The sequence below is a fragment of the Mesocricetus auratus genome, unplaced genomic scaffold (assembly GCF_017639785.1).
Source record: "Mesocricetus auratus isolate SY011 unplaced genomic scaffold, BCM_Maur_2.0 Super-Scaffold_4256, whole genome shotgun sequence".
Lineage (NCBI taxonomy): Eukaryota > Metazoa > Chordata > Mammalia > Rodentia > Cricetidae > Mesocricetus > Mesocricetus auratus.
The window spans coordinates 67,150,821-67,169,484 of NW_024429182.1; the positions used below are offsets into that span (position 1 = coordinate 67,150,821).

At 47.2% G+C, this 18,664-nt stretch overlaps 1 protein-coding gene across 3 annotated transcripts in view; it reads left to right on the forward strand.

The window, feature by feature from the left end:
• Nucleotides 1-18,664, forward strand: part of Chst15 (carbohydrate sulfotransferase 15) — an 81,866-nt gene that overhangs the window by 30,167 nt on the left and 33,035 nt on the right. For all 3 annotated transcript variants that reach the window (XM_005064289.4, XM_013116661.3, XM_040752784.1), the window contains exons 2-3: nt 15,070-16,050; nt 16,841-17,180. In XM_005064289.4, coding sequence (XP_005064346.1) covers nt 15,508-16,050; nt 16,841-17,180 — 883 coding nt within the window. In that variant the 5' untranslated portion in view covers nt 15,070-15,507. The remainder of the gene's footprint in view (nt 1-15,069; nt 16,051-16,840; nt 17,181-18,664) is intronic.

Here is an 18,664-nt window from a genome sequence, read left to right on the forward strand (position 1 = left end):
TTACAGTCCCTTTGTTTCTGCTCCTGCAGAATGGGGTGTAGGCATCAGATCCCTCAGGCCAGGGGAGCCAGTGACAACATCTACCAGCAAGGTACCAAGAGATGAGTTTTCAATGACAGACACTAATCCCAGAGAGGGAATTTTAAAGTGTAAAGCATTTATCGGAAAATTTTACTTATGGCTGTATGGGGTTTTGATGCGTCCCCATGTCCTTTTCTGGTTTCCTTCCTTGGGACAGACACTTTTGTAAAAATGAACAGAGCCTCTCCCACCTGCACTGAGCTCACCATCTAGTGATTGAGGCAGGTGTTATCAGACACCCACAGAGATGCACAGCAGAGAGGTCTTGAGGGGCAAGAGCAGGGTCTGATGGGTTAGGGATTCAGGGAGAAGGTTTGGCTCAGGGCTAGAGTATGAACAGTGACGGGCCAGTGGGACCAATGATGCTACTGGCCAGAGGCTGAGGAGAGCAGTGACTGATACATAGAGTCAGACAGGACAAAAAAAAGTCCAAGGTGGACAGGCGGACAGGTGAGCAGGTGGACTTTTGGATCAGCAAGTGGCTCTGGGCACCAGCCTGGTGATAGAGGAAGGGTTGGAAGCAGCTATTTCTCCAGGGCTGCACAGTTGGTGTCTTAGGTTGCTGTCTAGCTTGGGTGCCCACTGCCTTGGAAGTGCCACAAAGCCCAGACACTCCTGCCCTGCTCACCTAAATCACCCAGGACTCCAAGTCCAGCGCGTGTTTGTGTCAGCTGCTCAACCTCTGCTGTGCTTTTGCAAACGTGGGATTGTATCACGCAGGCCCTTGACAGGCATCGCATCACGACTGCCGCTGAGCTGACCTAAGAACTGGGAAGTGTTGGGTCAGATGTTTGTTTTTCAGACAGAGACCAGAGCAGCACTGGATAGGAAGTGAGCTGCAAGGTTCTTTTCCTTTTAAGCCCAGGAGGAAGTAGACCCTGAGACCAAGCCAACTTCACATGGTGGGGGAGGGTGCTCCCAGGTTTCCCTGTGACTTTGCAGTTTCTGCAGTTAATTCTGAGGTTACAGATTTCTCATATCACACATCATTTGCTTTGTGGGAGTCTGTGCTTGAGCCAAGATGCAATGATTATTTTTTGAATAAGTACTTTTTCTTTTTTTATTAACTTGTTTACATGGAGCTGAGGGCACAGCAGCTCTTGGGGGCCAAACAGCTGGCTTCATCTGCTTTGTCACAACCTCCCTGACCTGGCCTCACATAGCTGTGGGGGGCAGCTTGCTCCCCAGCTAGTGGTGTCCTTGACACACTGGTCACAGGCAGCCATGGTTCCAGTGTGTCATAGTGGCACCTGGCAGACCCCAAGATTCTTGGAGAACATACGCTTGTCAAAATATTCATTGACTCTCACCTCCTTAGCTTCAACTATGGGGACTTGGGGAGGACTTAATGAAAACAAAAACAAAACCCATGGTCTACCAGACACTTTAAAATTGTTTGACTGATAGAGAAGCATGGGGTAGGGTTCCCCTTCTGATATACACAGTATAATGTGTTTAGTGTCTTGGGTGATATGTCTATAAATAAATGCTTGGTTGACCTACTTTACAGAAGTTGGGAATCTAGGTTCCAGGTTTGAGTCGAGGTTCCAGAAACTGGGTTTGTTGGACCCAGTGTTCTGGGGTCCTATGTGGTCTTTGATACACTACAGGGTGTGGGGGGCCTCTGAATGAGCTTGTTCACACCCTGCTAGTCAGCTGCCTTAAGAATTCTGGCATCATTCAAGGATGACTGGTCTTTAGACACCAGACCAAAGTTCCTATTGCTGGCTGAAATCTTTGCAGAGAAAGGAGAAAGCAAAGCGATGACAGGATGGGGGGAGGTGGTTATGGCAGGGTTTTCCAAGCTCTGGTGGCATCAAGGAAGAATTTTGCACGGATGATCCCATTAATCCACCAGTATTTCCTGCTGCAATTTTCTCTGTGCTGAAGGGAAGCAAACAAGCCCAGAATTGTAAAGCAGTTGGCCTGGGGACACACAGCCAGGTGGATGCGGTCCAGATGTGAGGTTGTGGTAGTTCTCGGTTTTGGAGTCTCATTTTTTTTTTACTTCCTTCTTATTTCTCTTTCCACCAGAGTTTACCTACCTGTCCATTTCATGGCCAGTGCAGTCACTTGGAGCCATATCCAAGGACATCTTTGTTTGTGACTCTTTAGACACAGGTGGATACTCACCAAAGAGTCTTCCAGAGCCATATAGCTCCTGGACTTTTGCTTTTGACTTGTGCATATTTATAAAGATCTACTTCCACTCTGGGGAATCCTGTGGTCTGCTCTTGGCTTTCCCATCATTGTGATAGAGAAGGCAAGAGACAGTGTCCTTCCTGGGGTGTCTCTCAAGTGCATCATTCTCAGTCAAGTGGGAATTTGGCTGATGATAAAGATGAACATGGCGATGATAATGATGAGGACAGTGACAATAACAACAAGAAGGACAACAGTTGAGCATCATGCTGTGGCTAGTGGGGGGAATGTCAACAATTCACAGAGACTTGAGAAATGAGTGGTTAAAGTAAAGCCAGTAAAGTAACTCCTCCTCTTTTGCTCTTTGCAATCAACCCTTTAGCTTTGTCTCTCTAGGCTCAGGAAGCACCTCTGCCTCATCTCCATCCCCTGCTTACCTGGTCTGATGAGGACAGCAAGGAGTGCATGTATTTAAGTGCAAGCAGGGAAATTGATGCCCAAGGGTGTGTTCTAGCCTGTTTCTCTTTGCCCCTCCTCTGTTGCTTAGGGTTCACTATTTCTTTATTACTATTGTAGTTTGCAAGAGGAATACTTGATCTGTCTAAGTAAGCTTCAAAACCAGATGGAACTGTGCAAGCGTGAGGCAAGGTGTCCCAAGCTCCACCCACAGTCACTCCTGGAAACTAATGTGGGATGTGCATGTCTCTATGCTCAATGGAAAAGGGCCGGCTGGGGTTCTGCCTCCTGTTATGCTGTGATTTTAGAGTGGGCTCTGCCCAAGGCCTCTGTTTCCCTTCCTTCTTTATTACAGAGTGGTCACACTTCACCTGTAGTATTGTAAATGGTCAGGAGCCGATGAGGATTTTGGTGGGTCCTTGGCATAGGACCTGACACTGCCTACCAGGCTTCCCTTCCTATTATTCCAACAGTGAAAGGTAACATGACCTCCTCCTTTGCCATGCACTTGGCTGCGACTTAATTTTAAAATGATGTTAAAATTTAAATCTTCTAAACATGGACTCTTGAATTTATCATACAGGTTCCTGTAATCCCCCCACCCCCACCCCCGCCCCCGTACAACTTCTCACATTTTAGAGGTCTCCGATGGCCACGCTTGCTTGCTCCTTGCCACACCTGGTAAGGGCTGGGTGCTGGGGACAGGTTGTGCGCGCTACATCCAGCACCACCTTGTAAAACCATCTGGAGGACACTGTCAGGCAGGCGGCATGTTCTTTCCATCGAAAAGGAAGAAATCCCACTGAAGTGTTTCAGGAGGCTCTCCCCATGCAAGGGTTAACCAGACTCTTAGTTTGCTTATCTTTGAAACTAGAACAATATTTAAAAGTATTCAGATCAGGGAGGCCATCTGGTGGGGAGCTCACAGCTGCTCCCCTTTCAATTGTGCTGCCTCTAATTTATTCATCCAGGGCTCTGCTGTACACTTGCGAGATCATTATTCGCATTCTGGGCTCAATGTGTGAATTCTGTTCTAGGAGAGACCCGTGAAGGACATCTGGGCAGGCCACATCCCACTACTCAGTGGGCAGGAAGGGACTAGGGACAGGCACCTTGTTTCTTTGGGCGTCTCTCTTTCCCTCCCCCTCCCTCTCCTTGGGCATGTCTTCTTTCGTTTATTTCCCCTGTTGTGTTAGGGGGAAATTGCTGGAGGGTGACTAAGATGCCACTGCTCAACTACTTTGTACTCCAGCCAAATGAGAGCCAAAACCACCCTTGCCTGAAAGTGTGTCGCTTTCCCTGGTAGCTAAGGGTTGGTGCTACACATGCCGGAAACCTCACAGACAGGCAAGAATAATAATAACTGGTCCTCAAGCACCTGAATTCTTGAGAACATTGGGCCCATTCAGCAACACGAAGAAGAGGATGAGGACCTCGATGATGATGGAGTTTGTCTGAGGTCACATGGCTATTTAAAAGTTGTGGCTGGTGCCCAGCGCAGATTCTTGGATCCTTAAACTCCCCATCCTCGGGTCCATGTTCTCTCATGTCTCTGAAAGTCACAACAAGCAGGAAGAATATGTCATTAAATTGACAGCCGAGCCACCTGTACAGTGGGGATAGTGCTTCTACTTGTTTCTGATATTATTAGAACATTGAAACCCAAGCGTCCGCATTAACCCTAGGTTGGTGTATGGACACAGATCAGTGCTTATTGTTGCTCTTGTTACCAAGCCACAAAAGCCCTGTTCTGGAGCATTCTTAGGAACTCAATGAAACATACTGGAGTTTTCTTCTGTCACTCTGGCAGGAATATTTGCTGGCCACCCACCCAATGTGAGGCCTATACTCTTCAGAACTGAGCATTGCTGGTCCTGTGTGTGTGTGCAGCTCACTGTATAGCCTGGCTGCCTTGCCTGAGCAGTCTCAAATCCAGGCTGGCCAATCAGGTGTTGGCTGACATGCTACTCTGCCAGCAACTTGGTGGCAACTTCATTGTAGCCAAACAGACCCGTGGTTGTCTAATCACTATCTGTCTTTCCACTCAGGAGCAACCTATAGAAATCATGCTTTGCTTCAGAGCAAGGGACAAAAATAGCTCTAGGGGACATAGCTACTGGATAGCTCTGTGGCTCTGGGTATGTGTTTAACCCTTCTGGGCCTCAGTTTTCCACTTGGTGTACTTTGAGCATCCGCATGCTGACCTTGAAGAGTTAAGAATGGTTGCATGTGGCCTCCCACACACGGCTGACACTGTACTGGTGTTCATTTCTTTCTTTCACTGTTTCTGGGGCACTTGACAAGCCCGAGTCTACATGCTCCCCTGGGAGTTATGTCCAAAGGCCAAAGCCACTATGCTCTCCAGAGCTATTTTGTTGACCAGGTTCCAAAGCAAAGCACGAAGCTTGGATTCTGTAGGTTGCATCTGAGAGGAATGACACAGGGAGCTTACTAGACAGGCTTGAGTGGAAGATGTAGTGCCCCTATGATTTGAATTACCACCGGAAATAATAAAATGGCTACTCTAAAATAGTCTCCCCTACAGATACCCTGGGCTCAGAAAAAGAAAATTGTCTGTTGTACCACATAGACCTCTGGATGTGGAAACTGCTGGGTGAAACCTGCAGTGTGGACATGTTTGCAGTCTCTTGCCCACTATGCCTCTGTGGAGCAAGCCTGAGTATGTCGCGACTGTTGGTGAGATGGGGCATCTGGCTGGGTTTGGCCTGGTCAGAGCTGGAGCAGATGGACAGACCCACCCACTCACCTGTCCCTGTGGTCAGGGACTGTGGGTCTAGGCATTGTCATTGTTATTAGAGTGTCTCCAACCCCTAAGCCAAGGTGTGTCTTTTGCAGCTTGCCTGGCACCAGGTGGGTTTGGGGGTTCTTCCTGTAATGGGGTGAACAGTTCTAGGCAGACATGGTGATCATGCTTCCGGGGTCCCTGGAGTCTTTGCTCTGGTGTGTTAGCACGCTGCTTCTGAGATCTGGGCTGTGTGGTCCTCATATTCATAGCCCCAGCAAATGCAGACTTTGAGCATGGTGCAAGTGACTAATACCTTGTGATGGGCAGATGGGGGTGGGGTAGGAAGGGTGGGATGCTACCAGGAGAAAACCCATGGTGAACCTTTTGGAATAACTGACCAGCTTCTCTGGAAGCTGATAAAGCAAGGCCTGTGCTGGCTTTTAACATTTGCTGAAAACTTGTGGCTGAGAAGCAGCAAAAGACAGAAGTGATGATGGCAGGTTTTTATTAAAGAGAAATTAATTTTGGATCCGATGATGGAAAGTGTTAAAGCTGAAAGTGGCAGTCCCCAGTCTGTGGCTTCCATATGGGAAAGCTAAGGGTCAGAGAGGGAGCACAGTTTATATGAAGATGACTCACCAAACATTTGTCTGGTTTGAGAGATGGAGGGAGTTCTGCTCAGGGCCCTCCCCACCCAGCAGCTCTCTGCCATGCTGGGAGGTACTTATGTTAGACTTTCAAGTTTCAAAACACAGCCTTGAGGGCATTCCTACATCATGGGCAGTCTCACAGAACCTGGCCTGTCACCTGCAGGAGTGAGAAGGAACTTTTGTAGGTGGGCTCCTGAACCTGCCTACTTTGAAAGGTCATTTTTGTGTTTCTGTGGTCTCAGATGTGTGGTACGCCCAGCTCTGCCTCTTCTTCCTCCTTGAGCATCTGGCACAGGCTTCTTGGCTTTCTGTGGCGCCTTCTCTGTGCAGGACGCATGGCACCAGTCCAGCCTGTGTCCCCTTGACCCCTCCTCTCTCTCTGGGTGTGAGCCTGTAGCCCATCTGCTTCAAATACAAGTGGTAACTGGAATGGTATAGGACTCGGTGCCCTGGGCCAACAAGACCTTCAGAGAAGGCTTGACAGTGTCCCACCTCATTGTCTTCTCCTGGGCTGTGCCTTCCTCCCCTCCCTACGCAGAGCCCTTGTGAGACAGAAGCTGATCTTAGGCAGACTCCTGAAGGGGCCAGGGAAGAAAGGAGCGATGAGTCTGGTTGAGCTGCTGGACCACTTGTGGCTAAACTAGATGATGGGCTGAAGTCAGGGTGGCCCACTGTGGAGGTACAGACGGTGAAGGTGGGGTGCCAGGCCCTTGATTCTCTTACCCTATCTGTCTCATATGAGCTACATGTTCTTGGGAAGCAAAGAACCGTGATGTATCTGTTTATAGAAGGCAGGACTGGATGGGCAGGTGCCTGTAGGGTTCTACTGCCTGGTTGATAACTCTGGAGTGCTCTGACTATGCCCATTATCATCTTCAAGATATGCAAGAGGTTCCCGCTGCAAATGGCTCTTCAGGAAAAGTTCCTAGGGGTCTCCTGTGGTTTCTCTCTGTTGTAACAATCTTCTAGTTTCCTCCAAATACTTAGAGACAAGCATGTTTCTGGAAATTGGGCTGCCACCTGCCTTTTTGGAATTTGTGACCTGACATTTGATGCAGATAGTGAAGTTGGACTTCTAGGCATAGGGTTATAAGTGTGTTGAAAGCAGGTAGCACTGGAGCGAGGGCCTGAGGCTCTGCCAAGTCATGCAAAGACTGTCTTCTTTCTAGAGGTTTGCTGTGTGCCGGTTGTAGGTTAGGCAAAAACTCCTGTGGTAGGAATGATACACACGTGGGGCCAGTCAGGAAGAACCTGATGATTGTGGTCAGGGAATACTTGCAGACAAAGCATTGATAAGAGGTTCCAGGCACCGAGGAAAATGAAATTTGGCAAGGAACCTATCAGGGTCAGATTACAGAAAGGGCATGCTAGGGGAAGAGGACACAAGGGATAAATGACAATAACTCCAAAAAGGCTAGACGGAAGGAAGGGCTGTCCATCCTGTTGGGGAGTGGGGTCAGTTGTCCAGATAACTGAAACAAAATAGCTGTGTCTATCATGAACACAAATTTGCCAGTAGCTAGTGTGGTGTGTGGGGGCAGTTGTGACCTAATGTGGGAAGATCTCCCTTCCGGTTTCCAGCATTGTTATAGCATTACCTGCTCCTGGTGTTGGGAAGGGGCTTTTGGTACAAGGGTTGATCTGTGATTAGCTGCATCCCTGGTGAGCTGCTTTGGCTTGTGTTGCCCCCTCCTAAGCTTTAATAAGACACATGCACTGTGCAGCTCATCACACAGTTGTTGCAGCTGGTCTTTGAAGCCCCAATGCTCACAACCTGTAGCAGAGGATACTGGTTAGCTTTTACTGCATAATGAGAAACTTAGAACATGGTTTCTTGAGGGGTGGCTGGGTCAGTTGGGTTCCAACTCTTCTGTGTTGGCCTGGGCTCTGCTTCATGTGTCTACCATCCTTCTAATGACTCAGCCATGTTCTTCTCATGATGACAGCAAAGAAACCAGTGAGATGAATAGGCACACCCTGTGCCTTCTCAACTGGGCTTAAGACTAGCATGTGGTCTCTTATGACTCATTCTGTTGGCCAAAGCAGGCCACCTGGCTCAAGCTGAAGGTTGAGGAAATAGTCTACCCCTTTATTGTAAAGTGCAAACAATGACAAGAGTGTGACTATAGGGAGGAATAATGAATAGGGCCCAGTGATGCAATCTGTTCTAAATAGTATTTATGGATAATAGTTAGAATTAATGCCACTGTAGACTAGCATTATGTGTATGCAATATTCACTAACATATGGGCCACCCTTATAAGTGTGTTATATGTGTTAGCTCACTTGATGTTCATGGCAGTGGTAGTCTATATAGGTCCTTAGATTCTTCTCACTTCTTATTCATGAAAACAGAAGAGAGAGGTTTAATGTCCTGTCAAGGTCAAACCCAAGCAATTTGGCCACACCATTTAGGTGTGATTTATGCCTGCCTTATGCCATTTGAGGATGTTGAGGCCCAGGTAAGTCGCTTGTCTGAGGCCCCTTGGTTGACAAGAGCTTGGGATCCTTACCTAACCACTATGTGCTTTCTACAACGCTAGAGGATGCTGGATGTCAAGGTGAGGAGTGACTCTTCTGTCAATTGACTGTAAAAGTTCAGGTCTAAGATTGACACGGGAAGCCAAGATATGGCTTAATTGGTTGATCGCTTACTGTACAAGCATAAGACCCTGTGCTTACTTATACCCATAGCATCCATGTGAAGGGTCCTGGACCTTGTAGGCCAGCCAGTCTAGCTAAACTGGTGGGCTCCAGGGTCAGGTAGAGATGCTATCTCAGGAAATAATGAGGAGAGCAATTGATGATGACATCTGTTGCCAACTTCTTGCCTCTACGTATGTGCATGTGTGCGCTTGTGTGTGTGCACACGTGCATGTGCACGCACATGTGCAGAGAGAGAGAGGGGGGGGAGAGAGAGAGAGAGAGAGAGAGAGGGAGGGAGAGACTGCTTATTGTTTGTACAGAACTCTGTGGTTTGTTAGCTTTCTTTTGGTCTTGGCAGTCTCTTTGTATCTTTGAGCTGACTCAAAAAATTTCTTCCTCCACTTACTGACTAATATTCCTTGAGAAAAATAGCATTTTCATATGCAAATCCCAAAGAGAGATGTCAGCATTTAGGTATACTAACCAGAAGAAGGCTTTGTGTTTTAGTAAAGGTTAATTAAGACCCACCAAAAAATTTCCCCTTAAACCACAAAAGTAAAATCATATAATTAGCTCTTTTCCCCTCTCTCCCACCCCAAGGGCAGACAAGAATGTTTCGGCTAAATGAAGCTATTTATTGAAGTCCATCTAGATCTCCTTTGAAGTTTCATACATCTTTCTTCTGCTCTATCAGCTTCTAGCTACAATAATTTAATAAGTTTTTCCTAGGGTGAAATTGGATGCCCTTTATCGATCTTTCACTAAGGGGCATTCAATTACTTAATCTAAAGTGGTATTTCTGGGTCTCTCAATTACAATTTTGTTATAAATGGTTTGCTAATGATGCCTAGGGTGCATGGGTTAATAGGGGGTATCCAAGCAAAGGCTGGGTAATTGAATGCTTTCTATTTGGGGACCAGTTATCTGATCTCTCACGGTGGCACTGGGTTCCCACAGTTTTGGTCTGCATCCACAGGGCACAGTGTGGAGCTCTGGCTGGGAGGCGACAGAGCTGTAATGTATCCCTGAGTACCTTGGTTTACTACATGAATGAGAGCACCAAGGGGCCTGTCTAACCTGAGCCGGCTGGCACCGAGCACCAGCATTCCAGCCTGGTGAAGTGCAGGTGGAATGCATTACCTGTTTCTAAAGGAAGAACACCTGAGTGTTAAGTTTCTGAGCGGCTGTCCCTGGGATCACCTGTGGTGTATGGGAAACTCCAGTTAAGGGGAATGATAGCAATCCATTCTCCTTCTAGAACAGTCACATAAATTGGATTCCGACCCCCCCCCCCAGCTGAGCTGTGTTATTTAATAGCTACACTGCTCATGGAGAGCCTTGGGAAATAATTGTAACATGCCTCTCTTTATGTGCTTGGGCCAATATCACCACCGATTCCAGTCTTCAAGGTCTTATAGGATCTAATCTCTATCTTTCCCCCCATGTGACTGATACCTCCTCCAAGCCAGCACAGGTCCCTGAGGATCTACCATAGGGAGTTCTCAGGGGCTTTGGTTTCCCCCAGAGCTCCCCCCCTCTCTTGCTTCCTCCATCTGCATGGACCTGGGCTTTCTCCTGTCCAGCAGGCTTCGCTCAGTGGTGTCTGTAGTCAGTCAGTCTCTGCTCAATATGCATCCAATTCCTTCCTCTAAGACAGGTCCACCTGGGGGAGACTGCCCCAAAGGGACCTTGGCCTATGTCTGGACCTGGTTTTGCTTGCCCTATCTCAGTACCTAGTAGTGGAGGCTAGGGATGCTGCTAAACACCTTGAGCTTCCCACAGGGCAGGGGCAGCCTGTGCTGTGAGGAATTATCCAACCCAGGCTCTGCACTGTGGCACTGAACAGTGACTTCTAATGGTTTTACTGTTTTGAGCCTCTTATTGTCACCTGAGGCTATCTTGTGCCCCTGCAGCACCCCTGGCCAAGGCGGAGTTAAAGTCAGGTTAGGTGGAGAGAAACCTCCGTCATGGTCCCATCTGCATCTTTCTTGTCCACCCAGGGAATGGCTTGTCCAGAGGCAATGAAGGTCCACACCCTGCGCTCAGGACATCAGTGATCCCATTACCTGGTCATGGGATGGGCCTTAATAACTTTACGGAGATGTATTTTATATATAATAGAGTGTTTGTATGGTTTTGGTTAAAACAAAAACAAAACAAACAACACAAACAACAAAACCAGGAAAGCAGTCCTTGTAAAAATCAGTTCTTTTTAAAGATTTATTTATTTATTATGTATACAGTGTTCTGCCTGCATGTATTCCTGTAGGTCAGAAGAGGGCACCAGATCTCATTACAGATGGCTGTGAGCCACCATGTGGTTGCTGGGAATCGAACTCAGGACCTCTGGAAGAGCAGCGAGTGCTCTTAACCTCTGAGCCATCTCTCCAGCCCAAATCAGACAGTTTTATATATTTTTCTTGAAGAATACTCTCACGGTCCCCTTCCTCCAGAAGTGTCACCAATACCAACCACGTCTTCAATTTTGCTACACTGTCCTGGCATCCTGCCATTCCAGGTCCATACCAGATGCCTGGAGTCTGAGGGCTCATTCCCAAGAGACTGCTCCACTTTCTATCCCAGTCATGAGTGTGGGGTTCCCAACACCCACACTTGGCCTCCTGACTGACCACAGAAGCTAAGGTTCCCAGGGTTTCCCGAGGGAGCAGCTTCAGTAAGTCCCTGGAGGAATGCATTGCTCTCCAGGAAGGGAGTTCATCAGGAGAATGTGGACTGGCCAGCAGGAACACAGCCAGTCGGGCACAGGGAAGTCCTCAAGATCCCCACCTTTGCCCACCTCTGTGTGCTTATTAATCCTGAAGCCCTCAGGTCCCTGTGGTTATGAGTTTGGGCAGAGGTCTCAGGACATGCCGAGATTTATTGCATCATCTGTCACCAGTGATTTGGTTTCCTCTTCTTCATCCTACCCGCCCCCATCCTGAAGCTCCTGGGCTCCTAGCCCCTTAAGGGTTCAGCTTCAATAATGTAAACTTGGGTGTGGTTGGAAGGGGCTGCTCCTAGCACTTTATAAGCTGTATGCTGGGAGCTGAGGCTAAATACGAACTGTACATATCTGAGCACGTGTCCCTACATGCTGCATCTTATATTGACTTCTGGTCCCCATCCTAGGATGTGCCCAGCACACAGTTAGCTTTCAGAAAGTGTGAACTGAACTAGTGAATGAATGGATGAATGAATGAATGAAATGAGAACACTGTATTAGAGTGTTTTGAGAATAGTCTCCCTGGTTCTTTAATGAGTAAGAAGCCAGTATTGGAGTGGTTTGCCTGGATGGAGGTACAGCTGCTAGGAAGAGGACCACGGGGCAATTGGAGCCTGTCCTCTGTCCCATCCACCCCCACTAAGATTTTTAGCTTCCCCCATTCCAGAGGTTTATTTACTTTGCTTGAAATAAGATAGCTTAGCTCTTGGTTAGAAATGTTCTGCCCATTCTGTTGGATCTTGATGATATACATTCTTGTTCTGTGACTTTAAAGGCCATGTTTGTTGTTGTTGTTGTTGTTGTTGTTTCTTTCTAAAAGAAAAGCCTAACAATCTAACAGTAAGACAGAAGGGCTTGAACACCCTCCCACTGAGTCTCTGCTTGAAGCCTCATTTTTAACCCTGCCTTGGCTGTGTCTTTCACAAGTGAAAAAAAATGTTTTCTTGGCCTCAGGGGATAGAGTTTCCAAGGAGGGACCTTACCCTTTTGTTTCTTTCATTTGGAAGAATTGTTTGTACCAAGCAATGGGTCAGGGGTGATAGAGCAAGCTGGAAGCAGAGGCTCCTGATGTATTCTGCCAGCTGCCCTAAGGGAGGAGAGGGACCCAGCCTGGTCCCAGGCTATCTCCTCCCACTCTCCTCAAGTCTGTTCCTCCAGCTGTCCCAGGCTCTGCCTGACTCTAACCCCTTAGACTGGCACTTCTCAATGCGGCCTCCTGGTTATCATGATAATTCCTTGGCCAATATGGTGTGTGTGTGTGCATGTGTGCGTGTGCGTTTGCACGTGGGTGCGTGCATGCGTGTGTGGTGTACTCCTGTGTTTGTGCAGTGTGTGTGTGTGTGTGTGTGTGTGTCTGTGTATGTACAGTGTGTCTATCTGTCTGTCTGTGTGAGAGAGAATTTGGAGCCTATGCCTTGGTACGACTGTGGTCAGATGATCTCACATGTCATTGCTTTCTACCTTGTTTGAGGCCGTCTCTCTTGTGCACTGCTGCATATGCCAGACTAGCTAGTCTCCTGACTCCTGGCAATTCTCCTGCCTCTGCCTCCCATTTTCCACTAACAAAGTGTGAGATGAGGTGTCTGGCTTTTCTGTGGGTTCTGGGGATCTAAACTCAGGTTGTCACGCTTGTATATCAAGTGAGTGATCCATTTAGCCACCCCCCCCCAGTCCTGTACAATGCAACTTTTGTTTATTATATTCCTGGCTGCGGAGTCACAAAGGCTCATTTTCATTTTGAAGATCCACAAAGTGCTGCTATAGTGAACTGTATAGAACCTTTCCAGCTCTCCTCTCCTATAAATATTTAAGCACAAATGCTGGCAGCATGCAGGACACTCTGTGGGTAGAAGAAACACCACTTTGTGCCAACGTATTTCAAGAAAACATGGGCTTTGGATCCAAGTGACATGAAGGTTTCTACTGTAGGGTTGTGACTGTTCAGATCTCTAGTCAATATGTAGTAATGAAGGCTTGGTTAATGCCACTTCTCTGGGGACCGAGGACTGTTTGAGGGGTGAGTTCACCACCCTTGGGTAATTTGAGGAAAAAGAATGTGCTTAGGTCTCACATCCGGGAGTGCATATCATGTGCTTTTAGAACTCAGGGGCAATTAAAGATCACAATGTGGCCAGTGATGATGCTGTTATCCATGTTGTATACATTTCCTGGGTCACTAAACAGATATCAGGACTATGCAAACTCTTTGCACACATTAATTAATTTCGGGTCTTAAAAAGGGTTACAAGGAGATACTGCTATTATTCTAGTTTTACTGGTGAGGTGAGAACTTAGAGAGGTTGAACAGCTTAAGATCACACAGCCAGGGGCCATGGCGGGGTGGGGGTGGGGGGCATTTATGGCAGCTAGAAGCCAAGTCAGGCTCTTTCATTAGTTCATCTATTGCTCCTTTAATGGCATCTCCAAGGAAGTGCCATTTGGGAAGAAAATACACTTTAGAACCATGGCATTATGTTAATGGATTTTTAAGAATTGCGTCTTCCCTGGATGATGAAAGTGAAAAATGACTTCAGGGTCTGAAGTGTTACGTGGCTCAGGGGAATTCTGTACATTGGATTTAATTGCTTAATAACTTAAAGTCAGATTTTTTTAAATATGATACACTTGACTGAAGAAGAGGATCGTTCCATTGTTGCTAAATTTTCATTAACTTTTGCTTCTTTAGCTGTAGCGGAGAAACTAGAGAAGCTGTGAAGCGACAACCTGCCTCCCTCTGCTCCCCCTCCCCCTCCCTCTTCTTACCACGTTTCACATTTATCATTGAGGTAAAAGTGGTATTTTGATTCATCTCTCAAATTGGAAGTCACTGATTGTCTTGGCTCGCTCTCTCTCTCTCTCTCTCTCTCTCTCTCTCTCTCTCTCTCTCTCTCTCTCTCTCTCTCTCTCCTTGACAAAAGCTACAGTTATGTAGGAAAAAGAAACCTCAATTGAGAAAACTCCTCCATCAGATTGGCCTGTAGGCATGTCTTTAGAACAGTGTCTTGCTTAATGAATGACTTATATGGCTCAACTCACTGTGGGTGGTGCCATCCCTGGGCTGTTGGTCCTGGATTGTGTAAGAAAGTAGGCGGAGTAAGCCATGGGGAACAAGCCAGTAAGCAGTGCTTCTCCATGGCCTCTGCTTCCGTTCTTGCCTCCAGCCTGCTGCCTTGAGCTCCTGCCCTGTCTTCTTTCAGTGATGGACTGTGATGTGGAAGAATAAGATGAGATAATCCTCTCTACCCCAAGCTGCTTTGGGTCATGGTGTTTTATCATAGCAGCAGACACCTAACTAAGAAACTGACTGTGCATGGATCTGACTGTAGCTAGACAATCTTGAGATACTGGGATATCATAGCTCAGATGTGTGAAGGCAGAGGTCCTGGAGGGTATATGGATCATGCAAGGTGTAGTGTTTGGGGTCACATTTGTTGACAGAGAATGAACCCTAAATCCAAGCACAAACACCCAAACATCTCCATTTACCTTGTATGGTCCGTGACTTGGTTATGAACAAGTAAGTGTGGCTGAAATGGAGAACTAACATCTGCTCTTCTCTGGAAAGCAACTCCTGCATTATCATAGTTATCACTCAATGTGACAAACTTTCCTTTCTTCATGTTTAGGTCACCTGCCATTCATAAGAACCTGCCCCCCAGGAAGAGAAAACACTCTGGAGGAATGCCAGTCTGCCCATCAACGAGGATCCCATGATGTCTTCTAATCTCCAGTGTAGCTTCATGCTCTCCACCGATACAACTCCAACTTTCTTTGGTGCCATGGGAAAAACCTGAAGCACGAGCAGAATTGCTTCCAAACTCACGGCTGCTTCAGTGTTGCATGACTGGTGCAGAACAGATGATTGGAATTTGCTTTTTGGGGGGTTGTCCTTTGTGTTTGAACCAAAGAATGGGCCTCATTCTCTAGTGTGTTGCTGTCTGCTCTCCTTTGCGTTTATTTATGTTGCTTGTGCCTTCTCACCATAGGATACCCTTAAAGTTTCCCAGCACACTCCTTGAGGGCTGGTCCATGGCTTTCTAAGCCAGCTGTCCAAGGGCTCTACCATGAGGCACTGCATTAATTGCTGTATACAGTTGTTTCCTGAAGACACACGCAAACAAATTGCCTGTCAAGGAGGTCCCCATCACAGTCATCAGGTGTGCCCCACTTGCAAAGGAGAAAACAAAATTCTGTTTCATGTGGACAGTAGGCAGATGAACTTGCTTGCTGTTCTCGAAGTGAGGACGGAGGGCAATGAGAACTGGGGTGGGTTCTTGCGCTTCAAGAAGGGGAAGCGATGTAGCCTGGTGTTTGGATTGATAATCATGACCTTGGTGATGGCTTCTTATCTTCTATCTGGGGCTCACCAGGAGCTTCTGATTTCATCTCCTTTCCATTATGGGGGTTTCCCCAGCAACCCCAGCTTGATGGACAGTGAAAACCCAGGTGACACAAAAGAGCATCACTACCAACCTTCTATAAATAATATCTCCTATGTGAAGGACTATCCAAATATTAAGCTAATTATCGACAGCATCACTGCCAGGATTGAATTTACAACCAGGCAGCTCCCAGACTTACAAGATCTCAAGAGGCAAGAGTTGCATGTGAGTAGTGTCTTGTCATCTTAATGTTTGGCTTTTAAAGAATGGTTGCTTCCTTTTCTGCCACCATCTTTGGGGGCATGGGTGGAATGTGACGGACATTTCCTAAATGTCTTACAACAAGGATAATTTGACAGCCTCTGGGATGAGATAGCGCTGTGTGATTATGCTATGGAATGCAAAGGAAGGAATTTGCTGTCCCAAATGGCCCTACTAGAGATAATCAATGACTGTCTCTTCTCACCATTGCATTTGGGGACTTCTTGCCTGGAATGGGGTCATGGTGGTTAAAGTTGCTTTTGTAGCTCATCATCATTTAATATTTTAAAACATGTGTGTGTGTGTGTGTGTGTGTGTGTGTGTGTGTTTACCTGTATAGGTGTATGTGTATGTATGCGCATGTGTTTGTGTATACATGTGTAGGTGTATGTGTATGTGAGTGCAGGTGCTCATGGAAGTCAGAGTAGAAATTGAATCCCCTTGAGCTGGAGTTATAGGGAGTTGTGAGCTGCCTGATGTGGGGGCTGGGAACCGAGCTCTGCTCTTCTGACAGAGCAGTATACACTAGCTGCTGAGTCACTTCTTCAGCTCCTCCATTTAGATTTGTTTAGTTTTGTTTTTGAGACAAGGTCTCTCTGTGTAGCTTGGCTGTCCTGGAACTCACAAAGACCCACCTGCTTCTGTCTCCTGAGTTCTGGGATTACAGGTGTGGGTCACCACTCCTCCTAGTTTAGAATGATTTTGCTAATCATTTTCATTCATTGAGTCTGTCTCCTTCTTTCTTTGATTGCAGATGTTTTCTGTAATCCCCAATAAATTCCTTCCGAACAGCAAGAGTCCCTGTTGGTATGAGGAGTTCTCTGGGAGGAACACCACTGACCCCTACTTGACCAACTCCTACGTACTCTATTCCAAGCGGTTCCGCTCCACCTTTGATGCCCTCCGGAAAGTCTTCTGGGGCCACCTGTCACATGTGCATGGCAAGCACTTCCGCCTGCGCTGTCTGCCACACTTCTATATCATTGGGCAGCCCAAGTGTGGGACTACTGATCTTTATGACCGCCTTCGGCTGCATCCAGAAGTGAAATTCTCAGCCATCAAGGAGCCCCACTGGTGGACCAGGAAGCGCTTTGGTGAGCATTGGGTCTCATTTTTCTCTTATTTATTCTGTGGGTGCATGTTGTGGCTGGTGAAAAGTGGGTGTGAGATTCCGTGGAAGAAGGCAGGCTGAAGTTGGAGAGAAGATGCATGGAGATTCATGGCCCTTTTCATTAAACAGTTGCATTAATCTGTTTTGTGGTGCAATGACAAAACACCAGTGTTTGGTAACTTGAAAGGAATTTATTTGGTTCATGGTTCCAAAAAGCATGTTGTCAATGTCCTGTTGAGAGGCCATTGGCTACGTTACAAGATGGTAGAAATAGGAAATGGTGATTAGCCATATGCAGCAGAGGCCAAGTTCATAGTGCGGCCTTGCTTTATAATAAACCACTTTCTCAGGAACGAAGTCACTCCAAGAGGACAGCATTAAACTTTCCAGGCAAAGCTCCCATAAGCTAATCAATCGCCTTCCACCATACTCTGCTTTTTAAAGGGTTCCATGACCCTCAGCATCCCACCCTGGGCATCAACCTTACCAAGCTTCCAGCACATAAGCCTCTGGGGGATACACTCAAACCATAACAGCATTTCACAGGCAAAGGCACAGCTAGTGAGCACTCATTGAGTGCTAGCTGTGTGCGGGGCAAGGGGGCAGGTGCAGAATGGGAATGTGTTGCTGTTGTTGTTGTTAGTGGTGTGTGTGTGTGTGTGTGTGTGTGTGTGTGTGTGTGTGTGTTACTGAGGGGTACACTCCTAGTTCTCTTAGTTGTCCTGAAGAACTTTAGCATGCAAACCTATCAGGGATCAAGCTATGCCAGGAACTGAGGTGTCTGACACCCAGCTCTGGATTGCTTTATTGAGGCCAGCATACCTGGAGGAGACACAGCTTCTGGCCTCAGCTGTGGGACCTGCCCTGTCTACCTCATGTGTTTGAAATGCAATGAGGATATATATCACCCCCAGTCAACACGGCTGACCATGGACCCCGCCTGGCTCTACTCCTCCTTGTAGGCTGGTTTCTGTTCCACCCAGTCCCAGGCACCCTGTGGCCCTTGGTCACTGTTTCCTGTCCATAACCTTTTCCTTCTGCCAGGAGACATTTGGTCACTGAAGCTAATGGGTGATACATGGCCTGTTGTCTGCCAAAGTCTGGGCAGGCCATGAGGGTAGTTTCCATCGCAGCATTAGAAAAGAATCGTGGATGTTTTCTTAGACTAACGTTTCCTGACAAATGTTTGATTTCCCCCTTTTGTTGTTCACTCAGGAGTGGTTTAACAGTAGCTGGTCAAAGTCTCTCTTCCTAATGCAGCCTGTGTTCCTCCTAAAGAGAACCAGCCTCCCCCTGGCCGGAAGGAGGGAAGGACAGGGCATATCTTAGCTGCTGATACTCAGTATCACCTTGAATCTCTTGTTATTTTGGCCAGAACTGTTTTCTTCCTACTTTGCAGTAACTTTGGTGGCTGTGGTGGCTGGGCAGTGTATGTTTTTTAAGTGTTTACAAGCTATTTTAAAGCAG